At 36.0% G+C, this 25,759-nt stretch overlaps 1 protein-coding gene across 2 annotated transcripts in view; it reads right to left on the bottom strand.

The window, feature by feature from the left end:
* Positions 1-527: 527 nt before the first annotated feature.
* The window catches only part of RALYL (RALY RNA binding protein like), a 710,067-nt gene continuing 684,835 nt past the window's right edge, over positions 528-25,759 (bottom strand). For both annotated transcript variants that reach the window (XM_042973032.1, XM_042973034.1), the window contains one exon: positions 528-1,403. In XM_042973032.1, coding sequence (XP_042828966.1) covers positions 1,386-1,403 — 18 coding nt within the window. In that variant the 3' untranslated portion in view covers positions 528-1,385. The remainder of the gene's footprint in view (positions 1,404-25,759) is intronic.

Raw genomic sequence — 25,759 nt, 5'->3', positions numbered from 1 at the left:
GGTGACATTACATGTACATGTCTCTCTGTTTTTAATGAGGAGATTACAGTCATTCGCAGTGCACTTGTCTGACAGCACAAATGCCTCTGGGGTAGCTTTGCTTTCTATCCTGAAATATTTTCCTAAAATTCCATGTCTGAATGAAAAAAAAATTCCTTCTAGAAATGTAAACAAGGATGTGACTTCTGTCAAGAATTGAGGGCCCTCTGGCTTTCTATTACATGGCAAATTAATGTGTTCTAGAATACCAGTCACTCCATGAAAAGCATGGGTATTTAAAACATATAACACACATTTTAGTAAAGTTATGTCACTTCCATTATTGCACTAACTTTATGGCACTGCAGGGACATAAAAAGTCAAACTGAGTATTAAAACTAAGTGCACCCCAAAGGAAAGATACACACCGACTTTGTTTTAAAAGAAACAGTATTTATTAAGAAATTATATGCTGAATTCTCCTACAGTCTGTGAAGATGGTTTCTTCCATTTCCACAGCACAAGACAACAGCAAAGAGCATCTGGAAAACACTTGCAATGCTTGGGAATGGAGCGTTCCTAGTAATAGGAGATGCAATGAAGTGATATGTGCACTATTTAAACTTTTGGGAACCAAAAACAAGACAATCTTTCCTTGCCAATATAGTTTTCACCTTTATTGGCACTAACCTGTCCATGGGATCTCCTACTCACACTGCAGTACTGGGTAACAATTGGATCATTTCAGTTGAGTAGAGAATGCTCAATTTAATCACACATCAAAGCAACAGTCCTTTCACTATTGAATCACTGAAATACTTGCATTCTTTATTAATAAAAATGGTGCTTATGGAGGGCAGAAATATAACCTTTTCAAGTATTTTATCATTATGATCTAAAGTACTTTAAACTATAAATTAAAAATAAATTATAAAAACTAGCTTACGATGTATCTTTTCTTACATGACATTGTTGGAAATAAGCTTTAAACATAGAATTGCAATATCACCTGACTTTATATATGATCAACAGTAAAACATGCTAATCATAAAAATAGCTTTTACAAATATACATTTGTATACAGTGTCTCCCTTACCGTTCATAAATGTCCTTCACATTTTAAGACTTTAAAAGACTTTAAAAAAAAACACAACATAATTAGCAAAGGGGAAAACACATTTACAATCTAAACCATAAAAACCTGACAATTATATAGCTTAGAACATAGAAGAAGTGGAATTTCTAAAATTGAACAATACTGTCCATTTTATTTATTTGGGTTTTTTTTTTTTTTTAAATAAATTGAACCAAAGAAGTTGCAATCCAGTAAGAAACCTCCTTTCACATTTCTGGGGGTTGTCACAGTTTCTCTTTTCTGTTCTCGTGGCATCATTCATTACTTCAGATCACTTTATCTGTAGAAACTGGGAAAAGAAAAAAAAAGTATTTTAAAATATTGAGATATATGCTTCGTTGTTGATAGCATACGTATATATAAGTTAGGTTCTCAGGTGAAATCAGGAAATGATAAAAGATGTGGATGTTTAGGAAAAACACTTGAGAACTTTAGGTTCTTGGATCCTTCGTGGGAGGCAATGCTAAAATTATTTACATTTACAATATGTTATGAGTTTTAAAGATCCAGTCCATTTATTATTGCCCGAGATCAGCAATTATCTTCCAACCAGAGCCCTTGACCATGTCAGAGGGGAGCCACTTGAAGTCTAGGCTAGGGGAAGAGATCTGAGTTGCTTTTGCATTTTTGAGGCTCCTCACCAGAGTGACCATGGGACACTTCCCCTGTAACAGGCTTTGAACAGTGTGGTCCCAAGCCTTATGCACCCGGGAAAGGAGAAAAAGCAATACAGATTTCTGATCTGAGATACACAATCTTGGTTATAAGAGAAGAAAGCTAGATGCAAGAAGGGCAGTGAAAGACCCATCGTACAGCCATGAGCCAGAAACACCACATAAGAGCCAAAATTTAATTGGTAGAAGAATTGAATTGAGAAATTGCATATGAATACGAAGATAAAATAATGCAAGATTTCAGTAGCGGGAAAAGGCATGCATTTGTCTTAGAATCCTATCAAGCTGAAGGTTTATATTTAGATAGAAAATATAATTATACTTATTATCCCATCAACCTCAAAGTTATTGCAGTTTGGAAAATCTGTATATATGTTTTAAGAGACAAAGACAGGCAAATCAAGGTATCAATTTGGATGGGAATTGCTGTTGAGAAAAACACTGTGTGTCAGTTGTCAGTCCTGGGGGAGCAAATACCACCCACCAGTAATCAATCTCAGCGAAGGACTCCAAGCATTTTTGTCCATTGTATTTTGGTATCAGAGTTGGCGAGGAAAACAAAACACAGTCAGCATTGGGTGGAACAACGTTATCCAGCTCCAGTAGTGTGCTTTGTAGCGAGTCCCCAAGGCAGCTGATTCAGGACAACTGGCCTATACATAACTCTTCCTGGCTGCAGTAAGAGGGCCCTGAACTCTGCCCCTTGGAGGCTAAAATACTGAAAGTTGTGTGTGACAATCATTAACATACACATTTAAGCAGAATACAGAAACACTCCTTGAATTTGAACCAGGAAAGATATTTTCATACAAGTGATAAAACTGACAGGCTTTGTGGCTCTCTGTTTCTTGGTAAGGAAGTACCGCAAGCCCAAGGCATGTTCTTACGTGGTGGAGTGGGCATTGAAAGACCATAGGCACAGGCTGCCTTTCCCAACAGTTGCTGAATCCTACGAATACCCAGAGATTAGGTAACTTGAACTTTCATTAAAATTTGAAGCCTATACAATACAGAGATTATGAAAAAGACTGAGTATGGCAGGTGGGGTGGTGACAATTGCTCTGGATGTCTGTTGCTCCAGATCTCACCTGGCCAAGGTCCCTTGTTGAAAAGTATCAGTGAACTAGTATGGTATTTTCTCTTCCTTCATGAATATGCATTTGTCACTCTTAAAAACATATACATCTGAGTAATTTCAGTTTACTGGGATGTTTTCTTCCTTGGTGAGTACATATCTTAATTCTTGTTAGATATAGAATTAAACACAAAGTACTTGCAAGAATTGAAATCATAGTACTAATGTTTTTGTGTTAAGAAAAAAATGTTTGAATATTTGAACTGCAAATACTTGTGTTATGTAAGAGAATTTAGCCTGTTAGTGTGCCAGTCCTGTGGTTTCAGTTCTAAATACGCGATTAAAAATTAATTGAGATATAGGATTTCAATTTTATGATTTCAAATCTTATGACCAAATCTAAAGTTTGTACATGTTATTGGAAAGTCTAAGAAAATCTTAGGCCGTATCGATACATTGAATTCATCATATTTTAAGAATTATTTCATTCTCAGAAAGATATGTTAAACTAGACAAATGAATTTTAAAAACTGTATAAAATATACTAAATTTACAAATGCCATTTACAGTGTCTGAATGCTATTTAATTAAGAAATCTGGAACAATCATTTTTCAGAGGACTTTCAGTACTTTGTAAACCTTGCTATACTTGATTGTAATAATAAAGTCCTAATAATTTTGATTTTAAAACTTTCATAAATCAAAAGACTAAGAATAAACAAAATATGCACCCTTAATAGTCTAGTCTCTCATCCAAAGCATTTAAACTTACATCCTTTAAGGGCTAAGTACATTCTGATACTGTGATTCTCTCTCTCTTTTGGTCTTCTGCCCCATTTCCTCTTTCCTTTCCTCCTCCTCCTCTTCTTCCTCACCCAGTCTATACTATATGCTTACTGATCACACATGCATGTGTTTTTAAAAATTAAACGTTACTCAAATGTGTTCTTCATGCAGTTCCTAGCAGTGTTCTCGTCCATACAGTCAGTAAGTCTTTAAAGCACAACGTTTTGAACTTATGGTACAAAGCAGGTGTGCCATGAGTTGTGTGCTGTAAAGAAGTTTGGGGTGCCTCTGGGGCTCATTCAGTTAGGTGTCTGACTTCGGTTCAGGTCATGATCTCATGGTTTGTGAGTTTGATCCCCGCATTGGGGGCTCTGTGCTGACAGACACCTTCACCCCTCTTGTGCACACACTCTCTTTGCCTCAAAAAATAAACTTAAAAAAAGGAAGTTTTATACATTTTCTATATGCACATACCAAAAATGATCCATTATCAATGTGAAAATGAATATGTGAATAAATAAAATTAAGTTTAACCTGTAGAATGATGCTGACATGTGAACATAAGGCATAGTGGTTTTGGGTTTTGACTGATAACACTTGTGTTCAGGAAGGAACTAAAGGTCTTTCATTTATATGATTGCAGTTGCCCTCTTTCTTGTGAGGCCTTCATAGATCATTCTTATTACACATGCAAGATGTTTAAGATGCCACAGCAGCTGTGTATGTATTGGGTTTCTTCAGGTTAAGTCGTGGCAGATAACATTCATTTAGTATATTCTTACACCATCCTGCTTGTCTCAAAAGAGGTAACGAGTGGTTGTTTAAAAACTATCCATTGTAAGAAGAGAAAAACAGCCTGCAGATTTTTTGTGCATATTCCATTATCACTAGTATGATTTCTCCTTGCCCCTTCTTTTGCCTCTTGATTGTGAGTGATTACATAAAAATAATTATCCTGGCAAGAAGAAAAGGAGGTTTGAAAATAATTTACTAAAGTCTTACTTCCTTGCCATAAAGCTTCAAAGCATTTGCCCGTCCCTAGTACAAAACAAAAGCTCCATTAACTTTGCATTGTGAAGTAAGTGTTATTAACCATATGGATACAAGTCATGAATACAATTCTCCTTATCAAAAAACAATAGCAAAATATATTCACTAAGCCTTCCATAGAGCTTCCAGTCTGATAAAAGGATTGCTGTTTACTTCTAAAGGCAGGGGAGAAAGGGCACAACTATGACATTCTTGTTCCCTTTTTCTCAAGAATGACAGTCACTTGAGCTGATTGGCTTACTATAATGTGAAACTAATTGTGCTTTCCTTCTCTTGAATAGTGGGTAATTTATCTAGTGGCTATATGGGAGTCTGGATGCTTTTAAAACTAATTATCCTGATGATGAATGCTTTTCCAACTCTCAATCTCTCCCATTTCTGAAAAACAAAAACAAAAAGAGCCACTCAGATGGGCCTGAATTGTACTGAACCAAGCAATGTACTTCTACTTGACCAAGTTAAAAAGGAGAGTATTAATCTACAGGGAAAGCACATTTAATTTTAAACCTCATGAATATATATAATATATAATATATATATGTTTATGCATTTATTGATGTAAAATTGGTATATTTTGTATTGTAATATTTTGTATTGGTATATATTGTATTGTAATATAATAATACATTATATTAGTTCAGGTGTACAACATAATAATTCAGTCTTTGTATATAAGGTGATCACAATTAGTCTAGTTATCATCTGTCACCATAGAATTGACTCCTTTTGCTCTTTTTACCTCCAAACCACCTTTCCCCCACTAAAAACCACCAATATATTTTCTGTATCTCTGAGTTTTGTTTTGTTTCTTTTTTGTTTTTTAGATTCCAAATATAAGTGAGATCACATGCATGGTATTTGTCTTTCTCTGTCTTATTTCATTTAGCATAATACCCTCAAGGTCCACCCATGCTGTCTCAAATGGCAAGATTTCCTTCTTTTTTAATGGCTTAGTAGTATTGGATATATATACCATACCTTCTTCATTCATTCATCCATCCATGGACACTAGGTTGCTTCCATTCTTGGCTATTGTAAATAATGCTGCAATGAACTTAGGGGTGTATATATCTTTTCAAATTAGTGTTTTCATTGTCTTCAGATAAATATCTAGAGGTGGTATAGCTAGATTGTATGGTAGGTCTATTTTAAATTTTTTCAGGAAACTCCATATTGTTTTCCACAATGGCTACACCAGTCTATATTCCCACCAACAGTGCACGAGGGTTCCCTTTCTCCACATCCTCTCCAGCATTTGTTCTGTTTGTTTTTGATAATAGCTATTCTGAAAGGGGTGAGGTGGTATCTCATCGTGATTCTAATTTGCATTTCCCTGATAATTAGTGATGCTGAACATCGTTATAAAGGTATAGTAATAGGTAGAATAAATACACTTTACTAACAGTTCTGCCAAAGAAAAATCACATTTTGGGGAGCCTGGGTGGTTCAGTTGGTTAAGAGTCCGACTTTGGCTCAGGTCATGATCTTGCGACTTGTGGATTCAAGCCCCGCATTGGGCTCTATGCTGACAGCTCAGAGCCAGGAGCCTGCTTCAGATTCTGTGTTTCCCTCTCTTTGACCCTCGCCCTACTTATGCTTTGTCTCTCTCTCTCAAAAATAAACATTAAAAAAAATTTTAAAAATCACATTTTTAAAGAAGCCTTGTGACTTTTTTAGTGCCAGAAATGACTCTGTTATCTTTCTAATTGAGATTTATAACTAATAAATAATGAAAGAAATATAGACAATTCATATTTTTTAGTTAGCATCCATAAAAGCAAAAAAGGTGAAAGAAAACATGTGGAAAATATAGGCTGTGTAACATTTTATAGAAAAGCATAGTCTAACAAGCAGGAGTTACCTAAATTTGTTGTCACCACCCATCATGTTTACTGAGTAACTGTTCAGCCATTCACTTTTTATAGACAATGTGAATACATTTGGCTTTTACAATTCAATTCAAATTTCTAAATAACATAAACATTCCTGGAAGCTACTGTACATTGTAAGGTAAAACTTGTTTTTTATTAATAAGCTCTTGAGGCCAGAATTGCATTATACTTTGCTAAAAGAATCACATCACAAAAACCATAAATGGCATGGAAACTAAGATGGCTACTCACTCACTGGGATGGCTACATGTGAAGGCAACTCCTCCATTATGTAGTTTTTGGAGGCTTAGTCTCCATTCCCGAGCTGATGGCCATTTAAGATCTAGGGGCTGGGGGATGCCGGAAACACAGGCAAAATTGAAAGTGTGGTAGCCCATCAGAAACTTGGAAATAAAGTAATTGGGCTGTCTTCTGAGATTTTTAACTCTAAAATCAAGACTTAAATGATCAGGGTAGAGAATATACAGGGTCACTTAAGAGAGGCAGAATTTTCTAAGTCTTTGAGTCTAGACTAGAACATAAGTGAAACTTACTAAATCTGCCAAAGAAAAGTGTTGATCTGAGGGAGACTTGTTTGACACTGCAAGTACAGAAAAGTAGGAGAGTAACTTCTTGGAGGGTAACTCAGTTGCACCCATTCGGGAGAAGGTGTTCTCCACAGAAGAAGGCATCCAAATCCTGGAAGTGAACCTAGACTATGGTGACAGATGTGGACACATCAGGCAATCTCAGAACATTCAATCAACTCTTTGCTCCAAATCCATGCTCCCCAGGCAAGACTTCTGATTATAATTTGTAACAGTATGCCCTTTGGAAGAGAATGCTCAGGCCAGAGGACACAAGACTGGCCTCCCTTTCAGTGATGGGAACCACCATAAATTCCTAAACAGATCTTCTGATATACCAGATTGGTTACTTCACATTTCTCTGAGGTATTGTTCTACTCCCAGCATGCTGACAAGTAAGTTCTGTGAGCCTATGAAGCCACATATGGGTCCTTATGGATCTGTGTTGCTGCTATCTCTCCTAGTTTCCCAGTACTTGCCATACATATTTTAAGGTCTTTAATATAGGCAATATTTATAAACTACATGTCAAAGAATATAGAATTTCATTGGACTTGAGCAATAAGAAATCAGAAATTACCTGACCCTCTCCTATTATAATAGGTGAAGATACTGAGGCCCAGACAGTTTGAAAGGCACGCCCAGGTAGTTGATAGAAACACTTACTAGACCCAGAATCTTGACTGCTATCCAGAATTCTTTTCCTTACATGTTTGGTTCTCAAACTTTAATAGGCCTCAAAAGTGGCATAGTAAATTCAGATTGCCAAATTTCTGATTCGCTAATGCTATGGTCTGAATGTTTGTGTTTCCTCAAAATACATATGTTGAAATCCTAACCCCCAATGTGATGGTATTAGGAGGTAGAGTTTTTGGAAGGTGATTAGGTGATGAGGCCAGATCCCTCATAAATGGGATTAGTGTCCTTATAAAAGAAGTCCCAGTAGGCTCCCTTGCTTCTTCCACCATATGAAGACACAGCAAATGACTGCTTGCTTATAAACTAGAGAATGGGCTCCCAGCAGACACCTAACACTGCCATGATCTTGGACTTCCCAGCTGCCAGAACTCTGAGAAATACATGTTTGTTGTTTGTAAGTTTCCCAGTCTGTAGTATTTTGATATAGCAGTCTAAATGCACTAAGTCAGCTAGGTCTGGAATGAGGCCCAGGACGTCACATTTCTGATAAGTTTCTGAGTGATGCTGATTCACTTCGCTGTTGAGCAGCAGTCTTCTGTGAGTGGGCTGTTTGCCCTCCTATGTGTCCAGCTGAGAGTAAGATCTCTGTTCTTTCCTCAAGGCTACTTCTTAGAATTATTTATTTGGCTGGCAATCCCGAGAAGTGAGGTAACTCCTCTCTGGAATGAGCCATGTAGTTCTGTAATAAATCTTGTGTCTGGATAAAGAATAGGCTTGCTTACTGCTTATTGGAAAGCTGGATTCTCTATACTCAAGATCTCTCTTTTTTAGGGCACTGTACTGCATGTAGGCTTTACCTGGCAGAGGCATCTTGGACTTGGGTCCTGAGCTTAGGAAACCAGGACAACTATCCTGATACTCCTATGTCTTTTGCTTTGAGTAGCAAAGTCTTTTGTCTTATCAGCATCCATGGAACTAGGGATGTTTAATTTACTAGCTTGAATAGTTATTTTGGTAAGAGTTCTCCTGCTTCAGTTCTCCTAAATACCATCAACCTTACTTAAGTTGGGTCAATTCTGTTAATTCTTTCTTCCTTTTTTAAAACTTCCTTAATGTTGATTTATTCATGAGAGAAAGAGAGAGAGAGAAAGAGAGCACAATTGGGGGTGGGACAGAGAGAGAGGGGGACAGAAGATTCAAAGCGGGCTCTGTGCTGACAGCAGAGAGCCTCATGTGTGGCTCCAACTCACAAACCATGAGACCGTGACCTGAGCCAAAGTTGAATGGTTAACTGACTGAGCCACCCAGGTGCCCCTAAGTTGGATCAATTCTTGATCAACTAGAGGGACTCTTAGCAAGTCATGACTCCACTGGCAAACCATCTTCTGGACGTCCTCACTTCTTTTCTGTCTCCATACCACCTCCTCTCTCCTTACTTACTTTTTTGCTTCTAATTCCTAACAGTTCATTTTTGAAATCCACGCCCATGATTCTGCCCGATAACTCCCATGTTTTTATCCTGTTCTCCATTTGTCTCCCAGTGTTCAAGAAATAAGTATGGCTAAGATACAAAAAAGGTCTTACATGTCTATAATGGATCACAAACATTCAAATAGGTAGGCTTTGTTATTCCATAACCAAATAGAAAGATGAAAAGACTGGGGAAATCAGTTATTTGGTATAATATAATAGACTTAAGTTACTGCATGAGTAATGCTGTTTGATTTCCTTTTCTAAAACTGAAGGAAAATATAATACAATATTATAAAACCAGAATAAAATAAAAAATAATGTTAAAATAATTTAATTCTATGTACCAAATCCAAATACACTGTATTCCTACAAATATTATAAAGTGACTGCCAAGTTTTGCATCATTCATATTTTCATTTACTTTATGCGACTGACTTATAGAGAGAATATAAACAGTTTGATAGTGAAGTGACAAGAGTGTGGTAATTAATGTAAAAGTATAATTAGAAATGCCATCTTCTTTATGGATGCTTGGTGTTGGTTCATGGCTTACCATATGTGATTTTAAAAAACCCACTCTTTTCAGAGTTAAATGACATCGTTTCCTATAACTAAATATGGCTCTCTCTAACAAGGACATTAGAGCAGTAACAGTTTTTAACATCTACACGCAAAGAACATTTGTGTTTCTAGAGTGCATTTCATTTAGTTAGTATCACAAATAAAATGCTAATAACACAAATAGCATGCAGTCTCTTGGATTCATTATAGGAATAATTTGTTTAGTGAAGTAAGATGCAACAATGTCAGGAGCCATATATTGTCTTATCCATTCTCGCTCCAAAGCATCAGAGAAGCAGAGTAGCAGAGTCGTTAATTAAGCAGGTGACCTAGGATTGTAGAGTGATCTTGTCTAACCTCCCAACCAGAGCAGCAGTGCCTTCCATGGTAATCACTGCTGATAGGTACGTAGCTTTGGCCTGTTTACCTTAGGGGATATAGAACTCGTTATCTCACAAGACATTTTGCTCCTTTTGTAGAAAATCGTGGCCAGAAAAGAATTTGCTATTTTGAGTCTAAATCTGCCAAATGGCTAGGTTATATATTGCGCCCAAATCTAAGGAGTGTGGTGACAAGTCAGGCAGGTAGATGGAATTTGAGCATTACAGAAGTACTAGGTGGCTCCCATCTGTCGGGGTATGGATTCAGGTCAGATATCCTAAGATGGCAGGAGAGAGGAAGGCAGAGATCTACTACAGGGGGGAAATGGATTGGTATTCGAACTTAAAAGCTGGCATCTGAAGAATGAGACTTTCTGGTTCTGATTTATTTATTCATTTGTTTTTGGGGACCCTGTTTGTTCCCAGAATAAAGGAAGATCCGGTTATTAGAAAAAAGCCTAGAGCAACTGTAATAAGCTTACAGCAAGAGAAACAGCAAGAAGGTTTTAGAATCTGATGCATTTGAATTACTTAGCTGAGGCTTCCTAAATTCATTCCACGTAGAGACTGGTGTGAGTTATTCTTAGAATCTGGGACTGGGCTAAATCTGTGGGCATGGGCCACAAATCATCATAATAACTCTTATTTGTATAGTGTATAGAAATTTATAAAACACTTTTGATTTTCTTTATAAACCAGTGAGGTAGATTTTGGGGCAAGAATCATCCTCACGTTATTCATTAATTCTTGAATCAGAGAGCGTCTTGCCTGAATCAAACCCGGACTGTTTATTTAAGGCCAGTGCTTTCCTTAATATTCTATTCTGCCCAGTTGTGGGAAGGAGGAGAGTAGGGAAGCAGACTGGGTATATCATCAATTTTAGTACAGGTGATCTCAACTGGGATATGAAAGTACACTGGTGCCCTATGAGGAGTGGGAAAAAAGAGATGGAATTATTGGGGATGTACCAGGATTTGCACATAACTTACAACCTGCCTTTCCCTGATTTGTAGCAGATTTGCCTGGATTTTTTTTTTAATTTCCATCTTGAACTAATTTAAAAGCCATTTTAATTAAAATTTTGCTTTAGTCATCATCTGTCTAAAGGAGAACATTTATGTTATAAAATACATTTGATTAAGAAAAAAGAACATTTAACTTTACAGTAAAATTATCTAATGTGGGTTACATAATTTTATTTAAAACATCTATGTAAAAAATTTAGTTAATACTGAAAAAAAGTTAATCATATTGCTAAATTTTATGATTTACCAGAACTTGGATATTCTGTTATACATACATTAACACAGTAACGTTTCTTTTTTTTTCCCAAAACTCTTCCCTGATACTTTCTGAACATAATTATGATTGTGTTTTGAGTATTCTGGGCTCACTGACAATCACATTTGACTAGCTGAATTGATAAATTATAGTAATTTTATTTGGCACATAACTTGTGTTTGGTCATGCATCAATTTCTGACTTCTCATGCTAATTATATAGTGTCTAACAACCGTTAGTGACTCCCAATGCTGGAAATGGCAATGATAATTTTAGGATAATACTCCAAATTGTGTAAGTTAATTCCAGTGCTAGCTGCCAAATGCTGATTAATGCTAAGATTATTATGAACTTTGAAATTTCATATATTTTACTCCTTTCGTAATTTGTTTTGCATCACAAGAAGAAATATTTTAGAAATCATTTTATGTCTAACAGAAAAATGGGATTTAAAATTGATTGATTTAGAGGTATAAATTAAAAAGCCCTTGGAAATTGTATAGTTAATTCATGATCATTCAGAATAGCTGGGGGAAAGGCTGTCATGGCTATTTAACAATTCTCATTTAATTAAATTTACTGTATACACCAAACTATTAGAATATAAAAAAAAGTAGTTTCAACTTTAAAATTCAGTAAAATTAATCTGAGAGATCAAGTGACATAGTAAAGTGATGACATACTTAAGCTATTATTCTATTTTTTATCAGCATATTTGAGAAATATAATTTAAAAAAATCTGAAGGCTTAAAGCTTTGGGATAGTTCCTAGTAATAGTATTATCAAAATACTCTTAGCACTCAAATTAAGCTGGACAGAATAGAATCCTAGATGATTCAGAAGAGATTTCAGAATTTTGTAGTACCTAAAACTGTCATGATCATGAAAAATCCCAGAATTGTAATATAGATAGAAGGAATTAGAAATTGGGCTTTATCTGTTTTATGTGTGACTGATTATGTCCTATCCTCTGTAGGTGACTTTTTAAAACTAAGTTTTGGATATCACCTTATTTATCTGTGTTTTCATTTTTTTTTTTATTATAAGAGAGTATAGAATTGAGAAACAGTGTCAGCTATGTGATTCTGTATGGATCAAGATAAACAAGAGCTTGGATCATTTAATTCAATAAATTGATGAAGTAATTCAATATAAGTTGAGTTCTCTCCTAGAAGATTTCTATGAAGAAATCATCCCCAAATCAAACTTTTTATTTGAAGAGGTTTTTTTCTTTGTAATTAAATTTCTCTAGCAAGTCACACTCAGTGGACCTGAAAGGATGCTGTGACATCATCTGTTCATGAGACTTAGCTGTAAAAATGCACGGAAGACTCATGATGACTACACTCTGTTGTGTGCTAAAGAGGAAGGGCCCTGGGTCTATGGGGCTCTCTGTCGTGTTATCTACACCTGGCGTTATTTTGCTGAGTAAACACCGTGTGGTATTACTTGGCACCTACATATAATGTATGCTACATCTGCACTGCATATCTGAAGCTATACATTATTTCTATAGCATTTTACAGTCATCTTAATGAAGAGAAGTCTGAGGCACAAGGGAATAAAGTCACTTGCCCAGCGTCTTAATGAAGTGGTAAAAAAATAAATCCAGCCCAGAATTATATTATTCTGCTCTTACTTGAGGGTCACATTAAGTAAATACTTGATGTGACATAAACATCACAGAATGGACGCCCATGTCTGCAGGTAGGGCAACATGTTCTCCCAACAAACCTGTCTGTAAACACTTGGGGTGTTGGTGGGAGGTATTAGGTGGGAGGTATTAGGGAAACAGTTGGCTCAGGTGAAGTTTTAGGCAGAATGCTTCCACTGACTTTATTTGTTTGAGCCTTAGGAGCTGCATTTAGACTAATGGGATTTTGGTGGATAAGTGCTGGGAAGCTGATAGGGCAGGCACCTATGAAACTATTCTAAAAATCTCTGTTTTGCTGCAATAAATATGGGTAAGTGGAAGAGCACAGAGAATTCATTTCTGGGTCATAAAGAATTGCTTTATTTGTATTTGCTTGTATATGTGTACATAGCCATAATACATTTTAAATAAACTTTATTAATTTTTAAGGGTTGATAGACAATGATGTTTTGTGATTAGATTGCTGTATCTTTTTGTTGTCTCTCATTTACTGAACCCATTTAGGCTATGAAATGAAATAACCAATTTTATCACTTTATATGCCATAAGAAAGTACCATACCTCACATAGAAAAAAAATCAATTAAATAGCTGCACTTTTCCAACTTAATTTACTTCCAGATATAGTTACTCAATTTATGTTTACAGAGATGGCTTAAATAAAAATGTCCTTGCTTAGCATCAGTACATACAGAGATCAAATGTGGCCACAAATATCAGAAAAGAAAATGTATTTTGTATTTTAAATTTTGAGACCCCCTTAAAGTTATGGGTAAAATTTAAGAAAAATTGGACCTGTTTTTGCAGTTATTACTTCTCATATGAATATTCTGAAATTTCAAGCTATTTAAATTCATATTATTATTATTTTTCTTATAGTAAAGGTTAAGAACAATTTTTAAAAACAGACAACATTAAATACTTTTCACAAGAACAAAGATTGTTTTGGGGCGCTTGGGTGGCTCAGTCTGTTAAGCGTCCGACCTCAGGTCATGATCTCGCGGTTTGTGAGTTCGAGCCCCATGTCAGCTCTGTGCTGACAGCTCAGAGCCTGGAGCCCGCTTCAGATTCTGTGACTCTCTCTCCCTCTGCCACTCCCCTCCTCATGCTGTCTCTCACAAAATAAATAAACATTAAAAAAAGTTTTAGAAAATTTAAAAAAATTAAAAAGAAAAGAACCAAGATTGTTTCTCTTTAGCACACGGATACATTTCCGAGGAATGCGGTGCAGTCTAGGTGCTGAAAAGGTGAAGGTATGTATGTGATTTAAAAAAGAGCATTTTCAAATTATTAGATGAGTCATTAATTTTTGTGGGAAGGGAAGGTAACAGTTTTTTTGTCTTGAGCTATGAAAGCTATCTTACTTATATATAATAACACATGGCACCTATCACTGTATTTAACTATGAAATGTCTGTATGACTAATTGTGTTTTAGGGTACCTCCACTGATGTTAGATAATTTCTTTTGAGCTGTTAACTTCTTCCAGCCTCTGGGTTTTACAGGCTCACCAACAAAGTGAAAAAGGTAATTCTTCCTTGCTGATTTAGATGCATATTTATTTATCTTATATTCTCTTTATTTCTCTGATTGCTGAGGCTAGGACTTCCAGTACTATGTTAAATAACAATGGTGAGAGTGGACATCCTTGTCTTGTTCCTGATCATAGAGGAAAAGCTCTCAGTTTTTCCCCATTGAGGATGATATTAGCTGTGGGTGTTTATATACCAATAATGAAACAGTAGAAAGAGAAATCAAGAAATCAATCCCATTAACAATTGCACCAAAAACTAGAAGATACCTAGGAAAAAACCTAATCAAATAGGTAAAGATCTATACTTAGAAAACTATAGAACGCTTTTGAAAGAAATTTAAAATGATACAAAGAAATGTAAAATCATTCCATGCCCATGGATAGGTAAACAAACATTGTTAAAATATCTACTACCTGAAGCAATCTATACATTTAATGCAATCCTTATCAAACTCCCCATTAAAATTTTTCATAGAGCTAGAACAAAGAATCCTAAAATTTATATGAAAGCACACACACACACACACACACACACGCAAACAAAACCACTGAATAGCCAAAACAATCTTGAAGGAGAAAAGCAAGAGTCATCACAATTCTGGACTTTAAGCTACATTGCAAAGCTGTAGTCACGAAGACAGTATGGTACTGGCATAAAAAGGGATACATAGATCAATGAAACAGAATAGAAAATCTGGAAATGAATCCATAACTATATGGACTAATCTTCGACAAAGCAGGAAAGAGTATCCAATGGGGAAAGGGCAGTATTTTCAACAAATGTTGTCAGGAAACCCAGGCAGCAACATTTAGAAGAATGAAACTGGGCCACTTTCTTATGTCATACATAAAAGTGAACTCAAAATGGATGAAAGACCTAAATGTGAGACAGGAAACCATCAAAATCCTAGAGGAGAACACAGGCAGTAACCTCCTAAACATTGGCCATAGCAACGTCTTACTAGATATGTCTCCTGAGGCAAGGGAAACAAAAGCAAAAATAAACTATCAAGGGGGAGCACCTGGGTGGCTCAGTCAGTTAAGTGTCTGACTCTTGATTTTGGCTCAGATCATGAGCTCACAGGTTCATGAGTTCGAGCCCTGCAACGGCTAACAGTGCAGAGCCTGCTTGGAATTCTGTCTCTCCCTCTCTCTTTCCCTTTGTTGCTTGCTCTCTATCTCTCTCTCAAAATAAATAAATAAACTTAAAAAAAAATTCTCGTCTCCCTCTCCTACTACCCTACCCTGCTTGCAAGTGCACGTGCTCTCTAAATAAATAAATAAATAACTAAATAACTATTGAGACTTCATCATGATAAAAGGCTTCTGCACAGCAAAGGAAACAATGAACAAAACTACAAGGCAACCTTCAGAATGGGAGAATATATTTGCAAATGGCATATTGGATAAAGGGTTAGTATCTAAAATCTGTAAAGAACTTATCAAACTCAGCACCCAAAAAAAGAAATAATTCAGTTGAGAAATGGGCAGAAGACGTGAATAGACACTTTTCCAAAGAAGACATTCAGATGGCTAACAGACACATGAAAAGATGCTCAACTTCATTCATCATCAGGGAAATACAAATAAAAACTACCAAGAGATACCACCTTACACCTGTCAGAATGGCTAAAATTAGCAACACAGGAAACAACAAGTGTTGGCAAGGATGCAGAGAAAAGGGAACCCTCTTACACTGCTGATGGGAATGCAAACTGGTGCAGTCACTCTGGAAAACAGAGCTCCTCAAAAAGTTAAATATAAAAGCACCCTATGACTTAGCAATTGCACTACTAGGTATTTACACAAAGTATTTACAAAAATACTAATTCAAAAGGCACATGCACTCTGATGTTTATAGCAGCATTATCAACAATAGCCAAACTATGGAAAGAGCCCAAGTACCCATCAACTGATGAATGGATAAAGAAGATGTGGTATATATATACCACATCATAACAAAAAGGATGAATACACACACACACACACACACATATACACATATATATACACGCACCACATATTCTTTATATATATATATATATATATATATATATACACACATCTTCATATATAGAATATATATATATGTATACGTATACATATATATATATAGTGAAATGTTACTCAACCATCAAAAAGAATGAAATCTTGGGGTGCCTGGGTGGCTCAGTCGGTTGAGCGTCCAACTTCGGTTCAGGTCATGATCTCACAGTTTGTGAGTTTGAGCCCTGCGTCAGGCTCTGTGCTGACAGCTCAGAGCCTGGAGCCTTCTTCTGATTCTGTGTCTCCCTCTCTCTCTGCCCCTCCCCTGCTCATGCTCCGTCTCTGTCTCTCTCTCTCTCTGTCAAAAGTAAACATTTTTAAAAAAAGAATGAAATCTTACCATTTGCAATGATGTAGATGGAGCTAGAGTGTGTTATGCTAAGTGAAATAAGTCAGTCAGAGAAAGACAAAGAAATACCATATGATTTCAATCCTGTGTTCAAAACAGATGAACATAGGAGAAGAGAAAAAAGAGAAAGAGGGAAGCAAACTATAAGAGACTCTTAACTGTAGAGAACCAACTGAGGGATGATGGAAGGATTGAGCAGCAGATGGGCTAAATGGGCGAAGGGCATTAAGGAGGGACTTGTTGGGATGAGCCCTGGGTGTTATATGTAAGTGATAAACCACTGAATTCTACACCTGAAACCAACTTTACCATACATGTTAACTAAATAAAATTTAAATAAAAACTTGACTTTAAAAATTAAATAAGTAAGTAAATAAATAAATAAATAACAGCATGCGTTAGATAGCAGCAAGGTAAGGGCCAGCAGTGGGTAGTAACCCAGAGGGCCACCTCCTCCTGAGAGTCTCAGGGCTCTGGGGATATACCACATAAAAATGTTCTTTCATTTTTATCACTTCTGAGACATTAAACTCTGTAAAGTTCAAGGTACTTTTCTACTGTAATTTAACAAATCAATTTGCATGCAGGGTTTCTGCCAACTTCAGGTAGAAAATTGTGCAAAGCACATGACTGCAGGAGGGTGACGGCCAATCAGCATATCATCAGAGTTATCATCTCATCAAGCGTGAAGTGCAGGTCAGCACGACTGAGCTCCGTGCTCCCAGAGTGGTGCACAAACTGCTAAAGGCACCCAAGATAGCTAGGTGGGAAGGCGCGTTAAAAACTGACTCACATAGTGAGAAAATTACCCTTCTCAATGTTCTTTCTTCTGGTTTTCTGACTGCATTAATGATAAAGTGTCTGCTGGTATAGTTCTTACATTTCTCTCTTTTTTTAAACAAGATGTATACAGGGGGCGGTATTTGCGCTTGGGGGGCTCAGTTAGTTATGTGTCTGACTCTTGATTTTGGCTCAGGTCATGATATGGTGGTTTGTCAGTTCAAGGCCCGCATCGGGCTCTGCACTGACAGTGCAGAGCCTGCTTGGCATTCTCTCTCTCCTCTCTCTCTGCCCTTCCCCTGCCTGTGCTCTCTCTCTCTCTCAAAATAAAAAATAAACTTGAAAAAAGTTAAAAAGAAATTACTGAGCTGAATTTAAAAATAAATGTTTTGTTTTTTCATCATATTTACCTTAAATATACTTCCTATTTATGAAAAAGGATACTTGGTTTTTCATTTACTGGAATGAACTGAAGTTTAGTTTTAAAGATACATTTACTTTAAGTAAAAAAAAAAAGGGAGTCAATTTGATTTAAAAATTAAGTTAAAAATACTACGAGTGGTGTATAAATATGGAAAAATCATAAAGGTTCAAACAAATTAAAAGTAATAAAATTTGTAAGCACTAATATGTGAAAATATCTAAGGGTGGTGGAATCTTACAGACCCTGGGTGAATCTTGATTCTGCCTTTCATTAACAGCATGACCTCAGAGAAATTACTTAGCCTTTCTAAAATCAGCTATTTGTAAAATATCTATCCCTAAATTCATTTTATACAACACAGGAAATTATGTACATGAAAAAACTCAGTGTTGTTCCTGGAAGGTAAAAAGTATTTTTCCCTTTACTCCTTTTTTTTTCAATTTGGAATGAAATAAAAATCTTCCCTTTCCTTCTGTGTGTATATGTGTATATGTGTATGTGTGTGTGTGTGTGTGTGTGTGCGTGTGTGTGTGTGTGTGTATACCTTATATCCTATTTTCTTAGCTTTTCTGCTTTTTTTAAAGATAGGCTATTTTCCCACATTTTTGAGACAACTAAGGCCCAAAGTGATTTCCCAACTTGTTTAATTCACACAGACTTATATGGCAGGGGTAGTTGTTACTTCCAGTAGACCAGTAGACCACAGACTAGCAAAGTTTGCTTTTAGAAACTGTTACTGAACATTATTAAAATGTATTCCTAAAAATGTGGCAAGATAGGAAATATTAAATATGCATAAGGTATCCAGAATACTTATCAGGTTCCAGTTGATAAGAATTCTTATCAGGTTTCCAAAGGGCTGTACTTGCATTTCATCTCAGGCTACCCTGGAGCTGGTGATTTTTCCATGTTCAGAGCCGTTCTAAAGACAGTGAAGGGTTTATAAGGGAAGAGCCTTAACCATGGCTGATAGTGTGGCCTGGTTTGCACCTGTGAGAATTTTAATGTGTGGGGAATCAGCCAGACATAGTCCCTGACTGCTTTGGTCATAAAGGTACACAGTGCAGATGGGTGAGCAGGAAGATGTCTCTTTGCAACTCGAATACTGCCTGGATTAAAACTTCCGTGCATTCCATGAAATGCATTTTTTAAGCAATTAACTTTTGGAATGTGGGGAAAGAATTGTAAAAGGTCAGCATCATTTAAACGATTAATCTCTTTTCCATTGTGATCCTGTCTGTTGAGCTATGAATAAAACTGAAAAAAAAAAGTGCCACTTTTTCCTTTCTTTCAGTTTCTGATTTAATGAAGAGCTTTCATACCTTTTCCCATTTCTCCTTTCGCAGATTATTAGATTCAGTGTAGCTTGAGTAGGTATAACATTAGTTCCATCAGAAATACTGCTGTTAATGACTTTCTTAGCTTGCTCGAGTACAAGTTTCTTGCACTGATATTTATCAAAGAAGGTAGTCTTTTATCTATTCATTGATTTTTATTCTGAAGAGTTTTTAAAGTTCATTATGCTCAGTAACTTTAAAACTAGCTAGGAAAAAAAAAGATCTGTAAAGTCCTATGCATATAACACACTTGGTGATGGGTCAGCTGTATTTGGAGCACTAACAAAAATCTGAAACTTGAAAAAAAATTGGTAGTCATTTGGCAGATAAAATGCTTAGTCCACTAAGTTCAACAGCCTCTGGAAAAGGCAATGAGAGATCAGTATCTGTAATTAACTGACCCTTCCCCAAAACATCTATTAATCTATCCAGTAAATATAATGTTGGAAAATTGTCTTCTATAATTTGAATTCTCTTTAAGACTTTCGATGAATGGACAATCTAAGATATAGTTTCTGATATTTTCATATTGAGTATTACTTATGCTTAACATTTTATATTTAGAATAAAGAAACATAGCTAAGGGTTCCAATGTTTTCATAGATTCAGTATTATAGAAAATAAGAAGTATTACTAACATGCAGATCTGGGAAGAATAAAATGCTAATAATTTTTTTAAAATTTAGCATTACTAGAATGTTAGTGCCAGAAAATTCAAGGAATATATCATTGTTATGTCAGGAATCCTACATCTATTATTTAATAAGATGAATGGATAACTTCTATGTGCATTCTTTGAATATAGAGATAGGTAGGCAAAGTTTAAGACACTAATTTTCACCTGGCTAAACAAATGTGGTGAACACACTCACCTGAGCTGTTTATGCTTCAGTGTCTGGAGTCTGTACTGACACAATTGTCCATAAAACAGTAAAGAGTGAAAAGGCCCCAGAGAATTTAACAGAATGTGCATCTAATATGCCATGGTGCACAAAGGCAACATTAGAAACCAGGGAGGTAATATAGACAAAGTGTGGCTTAAATTTTATGACCCTTATATTACCATGGTTACAGTGCCATTTTTTTATAAATGCCATTTTAACCAATGCAATTTGTGGAATCTTTATGTCTCCCCCTAAACTGGAAGTAATTCTAGTTATATTTATTCTTTGAAAGTCAAATGAAGCAAATCTACGTCTACTAGGCAATCAGTGAATTATTTTTTTCTCGTGAGTGGCTTAGAGAAAAATGGAAACATTTTCAAACATAGGTAATCAGCTTTGCTAAGCATATGCATAAGTACAAGTGTTCATATATTACGGAATTATTTTCTTATAGAAATAAAATTCTTTTGCTTTCTTATTCATTACATTAATTGCTTAAATTATTTTTATTTCTTAAAAACATTGTGCAAATATTAGCATTTTAAAATTTCACATATCAGGTGCCTGGGTGGCTCACTTGATTAAGGGTCCCTATTCTTGATTTCTGCTCAGGTCATGGTCTCACGTTTGTGGGATCAAGCCCTGGGTTGGGCTCTGTGCTAGACATGGAGCCTGCCTGAAATTTTCTCTCTCCTCCCTCTGCCCCTCCTCACTTTCATGCACCCTCTCTCTTTCTCAAAAAAAAAAATAAATAAATAAAATAAAATAAAACTTCACATATTATTTCAGCACTAATTTCCTTAAAGCTAGAGATTTAGAAAGCACTGGTAAACTAGTGGTAGTTAACAAAATTTACTTTTTACTTATATTCCTATTACTTATATACCCTTAATAGGTCCTATATTTAAAATATCATGTCTATTTTCTTCAGTGAATTCCAAATAGACCTTTTAACTGGCAAATTCAAATTTGAACAATGAAGGGGTGCTTAACAATGAACAACTGAGTAACAATTAATTTAATATTACAGTCACTGTATTAGCTTTACGGAATATATGCAGATTGAAGAATATGTTTTAGAATATAAATCCTTAACTAGAATGTAAGTTTCCATCTGAGAATGAGGTGCCCTCCACCCCCAAAAGAGGCATTTTCTTTCTCATTCAATGACTTGTAACTAGCACTTAGAATGGTGCCTAAGCATAATAATCACACAATTAAAATAATCATAATAATCATTGATAAGTATTTGCTGGTTGCCTGAATAAAAATGGCATGAATGGGAAAACACATATGTAGCTAAACTGTTTCTGTTGCTTAAAACTCTTAACATCACTAGGACCCTCTTTGTAGTAGATTTTGCTGTTTGGAATTCTAGAATAATTTACAGGAAGAGAAATTATTTGTTTACCTCTCAGAATCCTAGAAGAGTTTATTGATTTAATGTTGCTTGGCTAGACAACATCAGAATTGTGGTGTGGATTTTAGCCATCTGGCACAAAAATAGGCTTTCTGAACAAATCATATATGTGGGCTATTTTAAGAACCCTATGTTATTGATATGAATATGTAACATCTTACTCATCCTTAATGGAATTACCTCTTAGGCAGCCAGAATACGACATGTCTACTCCATGGAACTCCCTGTATGTGTTTGACTACTTGGATGGGAATCCCTATCCATAAATGATCTAGTCTCTGTGTTCAGATCAATTGTGAGGAGACAAAGATCCCATTGGTGAGGATTAGGAGATGGGGGTAGAGTGAGATCTAAAGACTAAACACAAAAATTTAGAATTTGTCAAGTGTGATTATGTATGGCTAAGAAGTGGTAGACCAATCTTCTCTCTAAATGAGATAATTATGTACCTTCTTTTATTCCTTGCCTAGTTCATTCTTCTTACTATACCTATAGAAATGAAAATAATTTCTTCAAAATTGAAATCAGTGTAACTTTTCTCAGAGATTTCAAATGGTTGTGTCAGGCTACAAACTCCTATACTACAGTTCAACAGAGATTATCTCAAAAGAGTGCCTTGATGTAAGACACAGATTGTTAATAAAATATGCTGGGGGTGGTGGTGCCTGGGTGGTTCAGTTGGTTAAGTGTCTGACTCTTGATTTCGGCTCAGGTCATGATCTCACAGTTGTGAGATCAAGCCCTGAGTCGGACTCCACAATGTGGAGCCTGTTTGAGATTCTCTCTCTCTCTCTCTCTCTCTCTCTCTCTCTCTCTCTCTCTCTCTCTCTCTCTCCCCCCCTCTGCCCTTCTTCCCCGCTCATGTGCGCTTTCTCTCAAAATAAATAAACTGTAAAAAAATAATAAAATATGCTGAAATTTTAAGACAACAAAAGTTGTAAGGGATGTGTATAAACACTGTAATTTAATCATTTAAATGTTTTCCTTTCAAAGTTATTAAAATTTCCTACAACTGGCACTTCATTAAATTTTGTTACTTGAGGGAAGAGATTAAGTTTGCCATACACATATACTTATAGCAGGGATTTTTATAAACATGATCTTATTTAATCCTTTCAATAACTTGCAAAAACTTCCTTTAACAGATGTTGAAGTAAGCCTCAGGGAGTCAATGATTTGCCTAAGGTCTTGTAGTTATTAAAAGACTTGCCCATCTGAATCTAAAACCCAAATAACCCTTCTGAATTGCTAAACTTACATCTGGCACTTTGTAAGGGTAAATGGAAATGCTTTTCTCCATTTAAAAAGGCAAAAAGACCAACTTATCCTTGGCTTTTTTCTTAGAATGTCTCTTTGGAGGTCCAGGGAATCTAGATCTTTCCTTCTAACCTTTGACATAAAGATAAATCCCATTAGGGGTTAACCTCATTCTCTAATGTTTACAGTGTAGTGATAGCTCCAAGATCATGGGCCAAATAACCTCTAGGTATGTGATAATGTTGAATTTTACCTGAGCCGGAATCCTGAGAAACAGTGAAGGTTAAGAACAACACTCTTTGCTGTTGCCCCAGTCCACCCTTTGTGTGGAAAATGGTTTACTGCAAGGAACCATCCTTCCCCATTTGACTTAGGTAAGACTTATTGATGCCTACTTGTTTACCTATGACACAGTTAGACATAGACCCTCCAAATTCCCATTCTTGGTCTCATAAAAGATTAGCTGAACTGTTTTATCCCTGTTTGATCAATGAGAATAAAATGCTTGTTAATCAAACTTTGGTTAAGCTCCTCTTCTTCCAGGACTCTGAACTTTGGCCCACTATCAGCCTGAGACTGTATACAACCCTTCTGGGCAGGGACCTTCTGGGAAAATAGGCTGGCCCCAGGGTAAAACATTACCTGATATATTATTCAGTTTGTCAACTTTTCGCCCCATTTTCCCATATCCTGTTAGCTCTAGCTTTGTTTACTCTTCTCCAGAAAAGGAAAAACCCTTTTAGTTTAACTCTTGAGAAGCTTGCAGAGCTTATGGTCAAGGCTCTTTATTCCACTAGCCCCATCCTCCCTTGCAATGATCTTTTCAAGTAAAGCATTTACTTACTAAATTTATAATTGTTTTTAATTTGACATATGTAAAAGGTAGCTCTGGATTGGGCTCTGAGACCTCTTAGGAGCTGTACAGGAGATTGTCACGAGGTTCGGCTTTTTGTCTCTTGGGGAGATAACTGTTCTGCTTTGCTGCGTAAAATGCATAAGATTTCATCCTAATGACCAAGACCTTAACATTCTCCCCAGCTTGACTAAACTTTAGATGGGTTTCTTCCAGTCCAGAGGCTCCTGACCTTCATTTTCTTAGAGCATTTATTTTAGAGAACCTACATTTGCAAATTATTTTTCTGCCCCTTTGAGATGTAAATCTTCTCCCAGCTTCTTGCCAGTTTTACAATGTAGGTATTTCTTTCTCAAGGATCTGCAAGCCTTTCCTTTGAAATGTACTCATTGAGGAAGATAGCTCCCCCTATCTCCCAGTCTCTTTGAGAGGGTAGGCACCTAACTTAGATAAGTAACTATTAGCTAACATAGGTGGCCTAATCACCTTGATCAACCTTTGTACTAATGTCTTCTGGTACTTTCCACCAACTCACCCAGGCTTAAAAACTCTGCTGACTTTTGTTTCCAAAGAGTTGAGTTCAGTCTTTCTGTTCCATTGCCATGGTCTTGAATAATGTCTTCTTTACCTGCTTAACTCCATCCAGTGCAAATTTTCTTTGATATTAACATTGTGATCACTTTAGTCCTACCTTCTATGCATATAAATCTGTGACTGCTTACTCAAAAATTCTATTTTCTGTTCTATACTTGGGAGGAAAGGGCCTTTTTGTTGGAAGGATTGTTTTATTTCTCCACAACTTTCATTACTAGCCTTTGAAATCTGACAGCTTTAATGCTTCAGATTGCACTATTTTCCTCTAGAACATTATGACATTTCTAGAAAAGTAGCTCTTTTTCCTTGTTTTTGTATATTTAAGCTTATTTTTGGACTGCCTCTCATTTCCAAGACTTCAGAACCTTTCTATTCACTTCCTTTTTTGTTTGCCTTTTTTGTATAGATACTCTGGGATGGTGAAAACATTTTATTTTGTTTGGATCTATACTCTCGATTTATTACACTGCCTTTTAACATCATTAGAGGTCGTTTGGAAATTACATGTCTACCAAAATAGTTCTAACATCTCAAAAGCCCTTAGCTCTAAAGCCTTCGCTTTTGAATTTGCTATTGACCATGATACAGCCCTAGCTGCATTTGGAACCACAACATCTATCATACTCATCTGGGCATAATTTAGTTTTGAATTCTCTGAAGTTTATTTTCTTATGAACTTGTGACTTTCAGCTTTTTGTGTACTTTCTGGGCTTAAAAATTGCAGATTGGGAGTGAGAGAGAGGCTTATTTCTTGATTTGTTTTATAACTCGGTGTCCTAGCTTTGCTAACTAAATTCAGGTTACTTCAAATTTGCATTTTTATCACTCACGGGAGGTAATAATACAGAACCACCAAAAACCAACACAACAGTCAATACTGTTGTGTTGACTTTGATGTGTTGGTTTTAAGTCTCCTTCTGTTGTTCCTCCTCAGTGCCTTTAAAATGCACAGAATGCTGCTTGAATGACCTAGTGACTAAGTTATAATGAAAATGGTTTGCTTCTCTGCTTTGTATAATAATCCTCTAAATCACAGAGGGCATGCATACAAAAGTAATATTTAGAACCCAATCTGATTAGAATACACAATAAAATGTGCTTGAAATAGGAGAAGGCTCACAGTTTGGGTGAATCTGA

This window comes from Panthera tigris, chromosome F2 (genome assembly GCF_018350195.1).
Source record: "Panthera tigris isolate Pti1 chromosome F2, P.tigris_Pti1_mat1.1, whole genome shotgun sequence".
In the NCBI taxonomy this organism is placed as follows: domain Eukaryota; kingdom Metazoa; phylum Chordata; class Mammalia; order Carnivora; family Felidae; genus Panthera; species Panthera tigris.
This window is presented reverse-complemented; position numbering and strand designations above follow the sequence as displayed.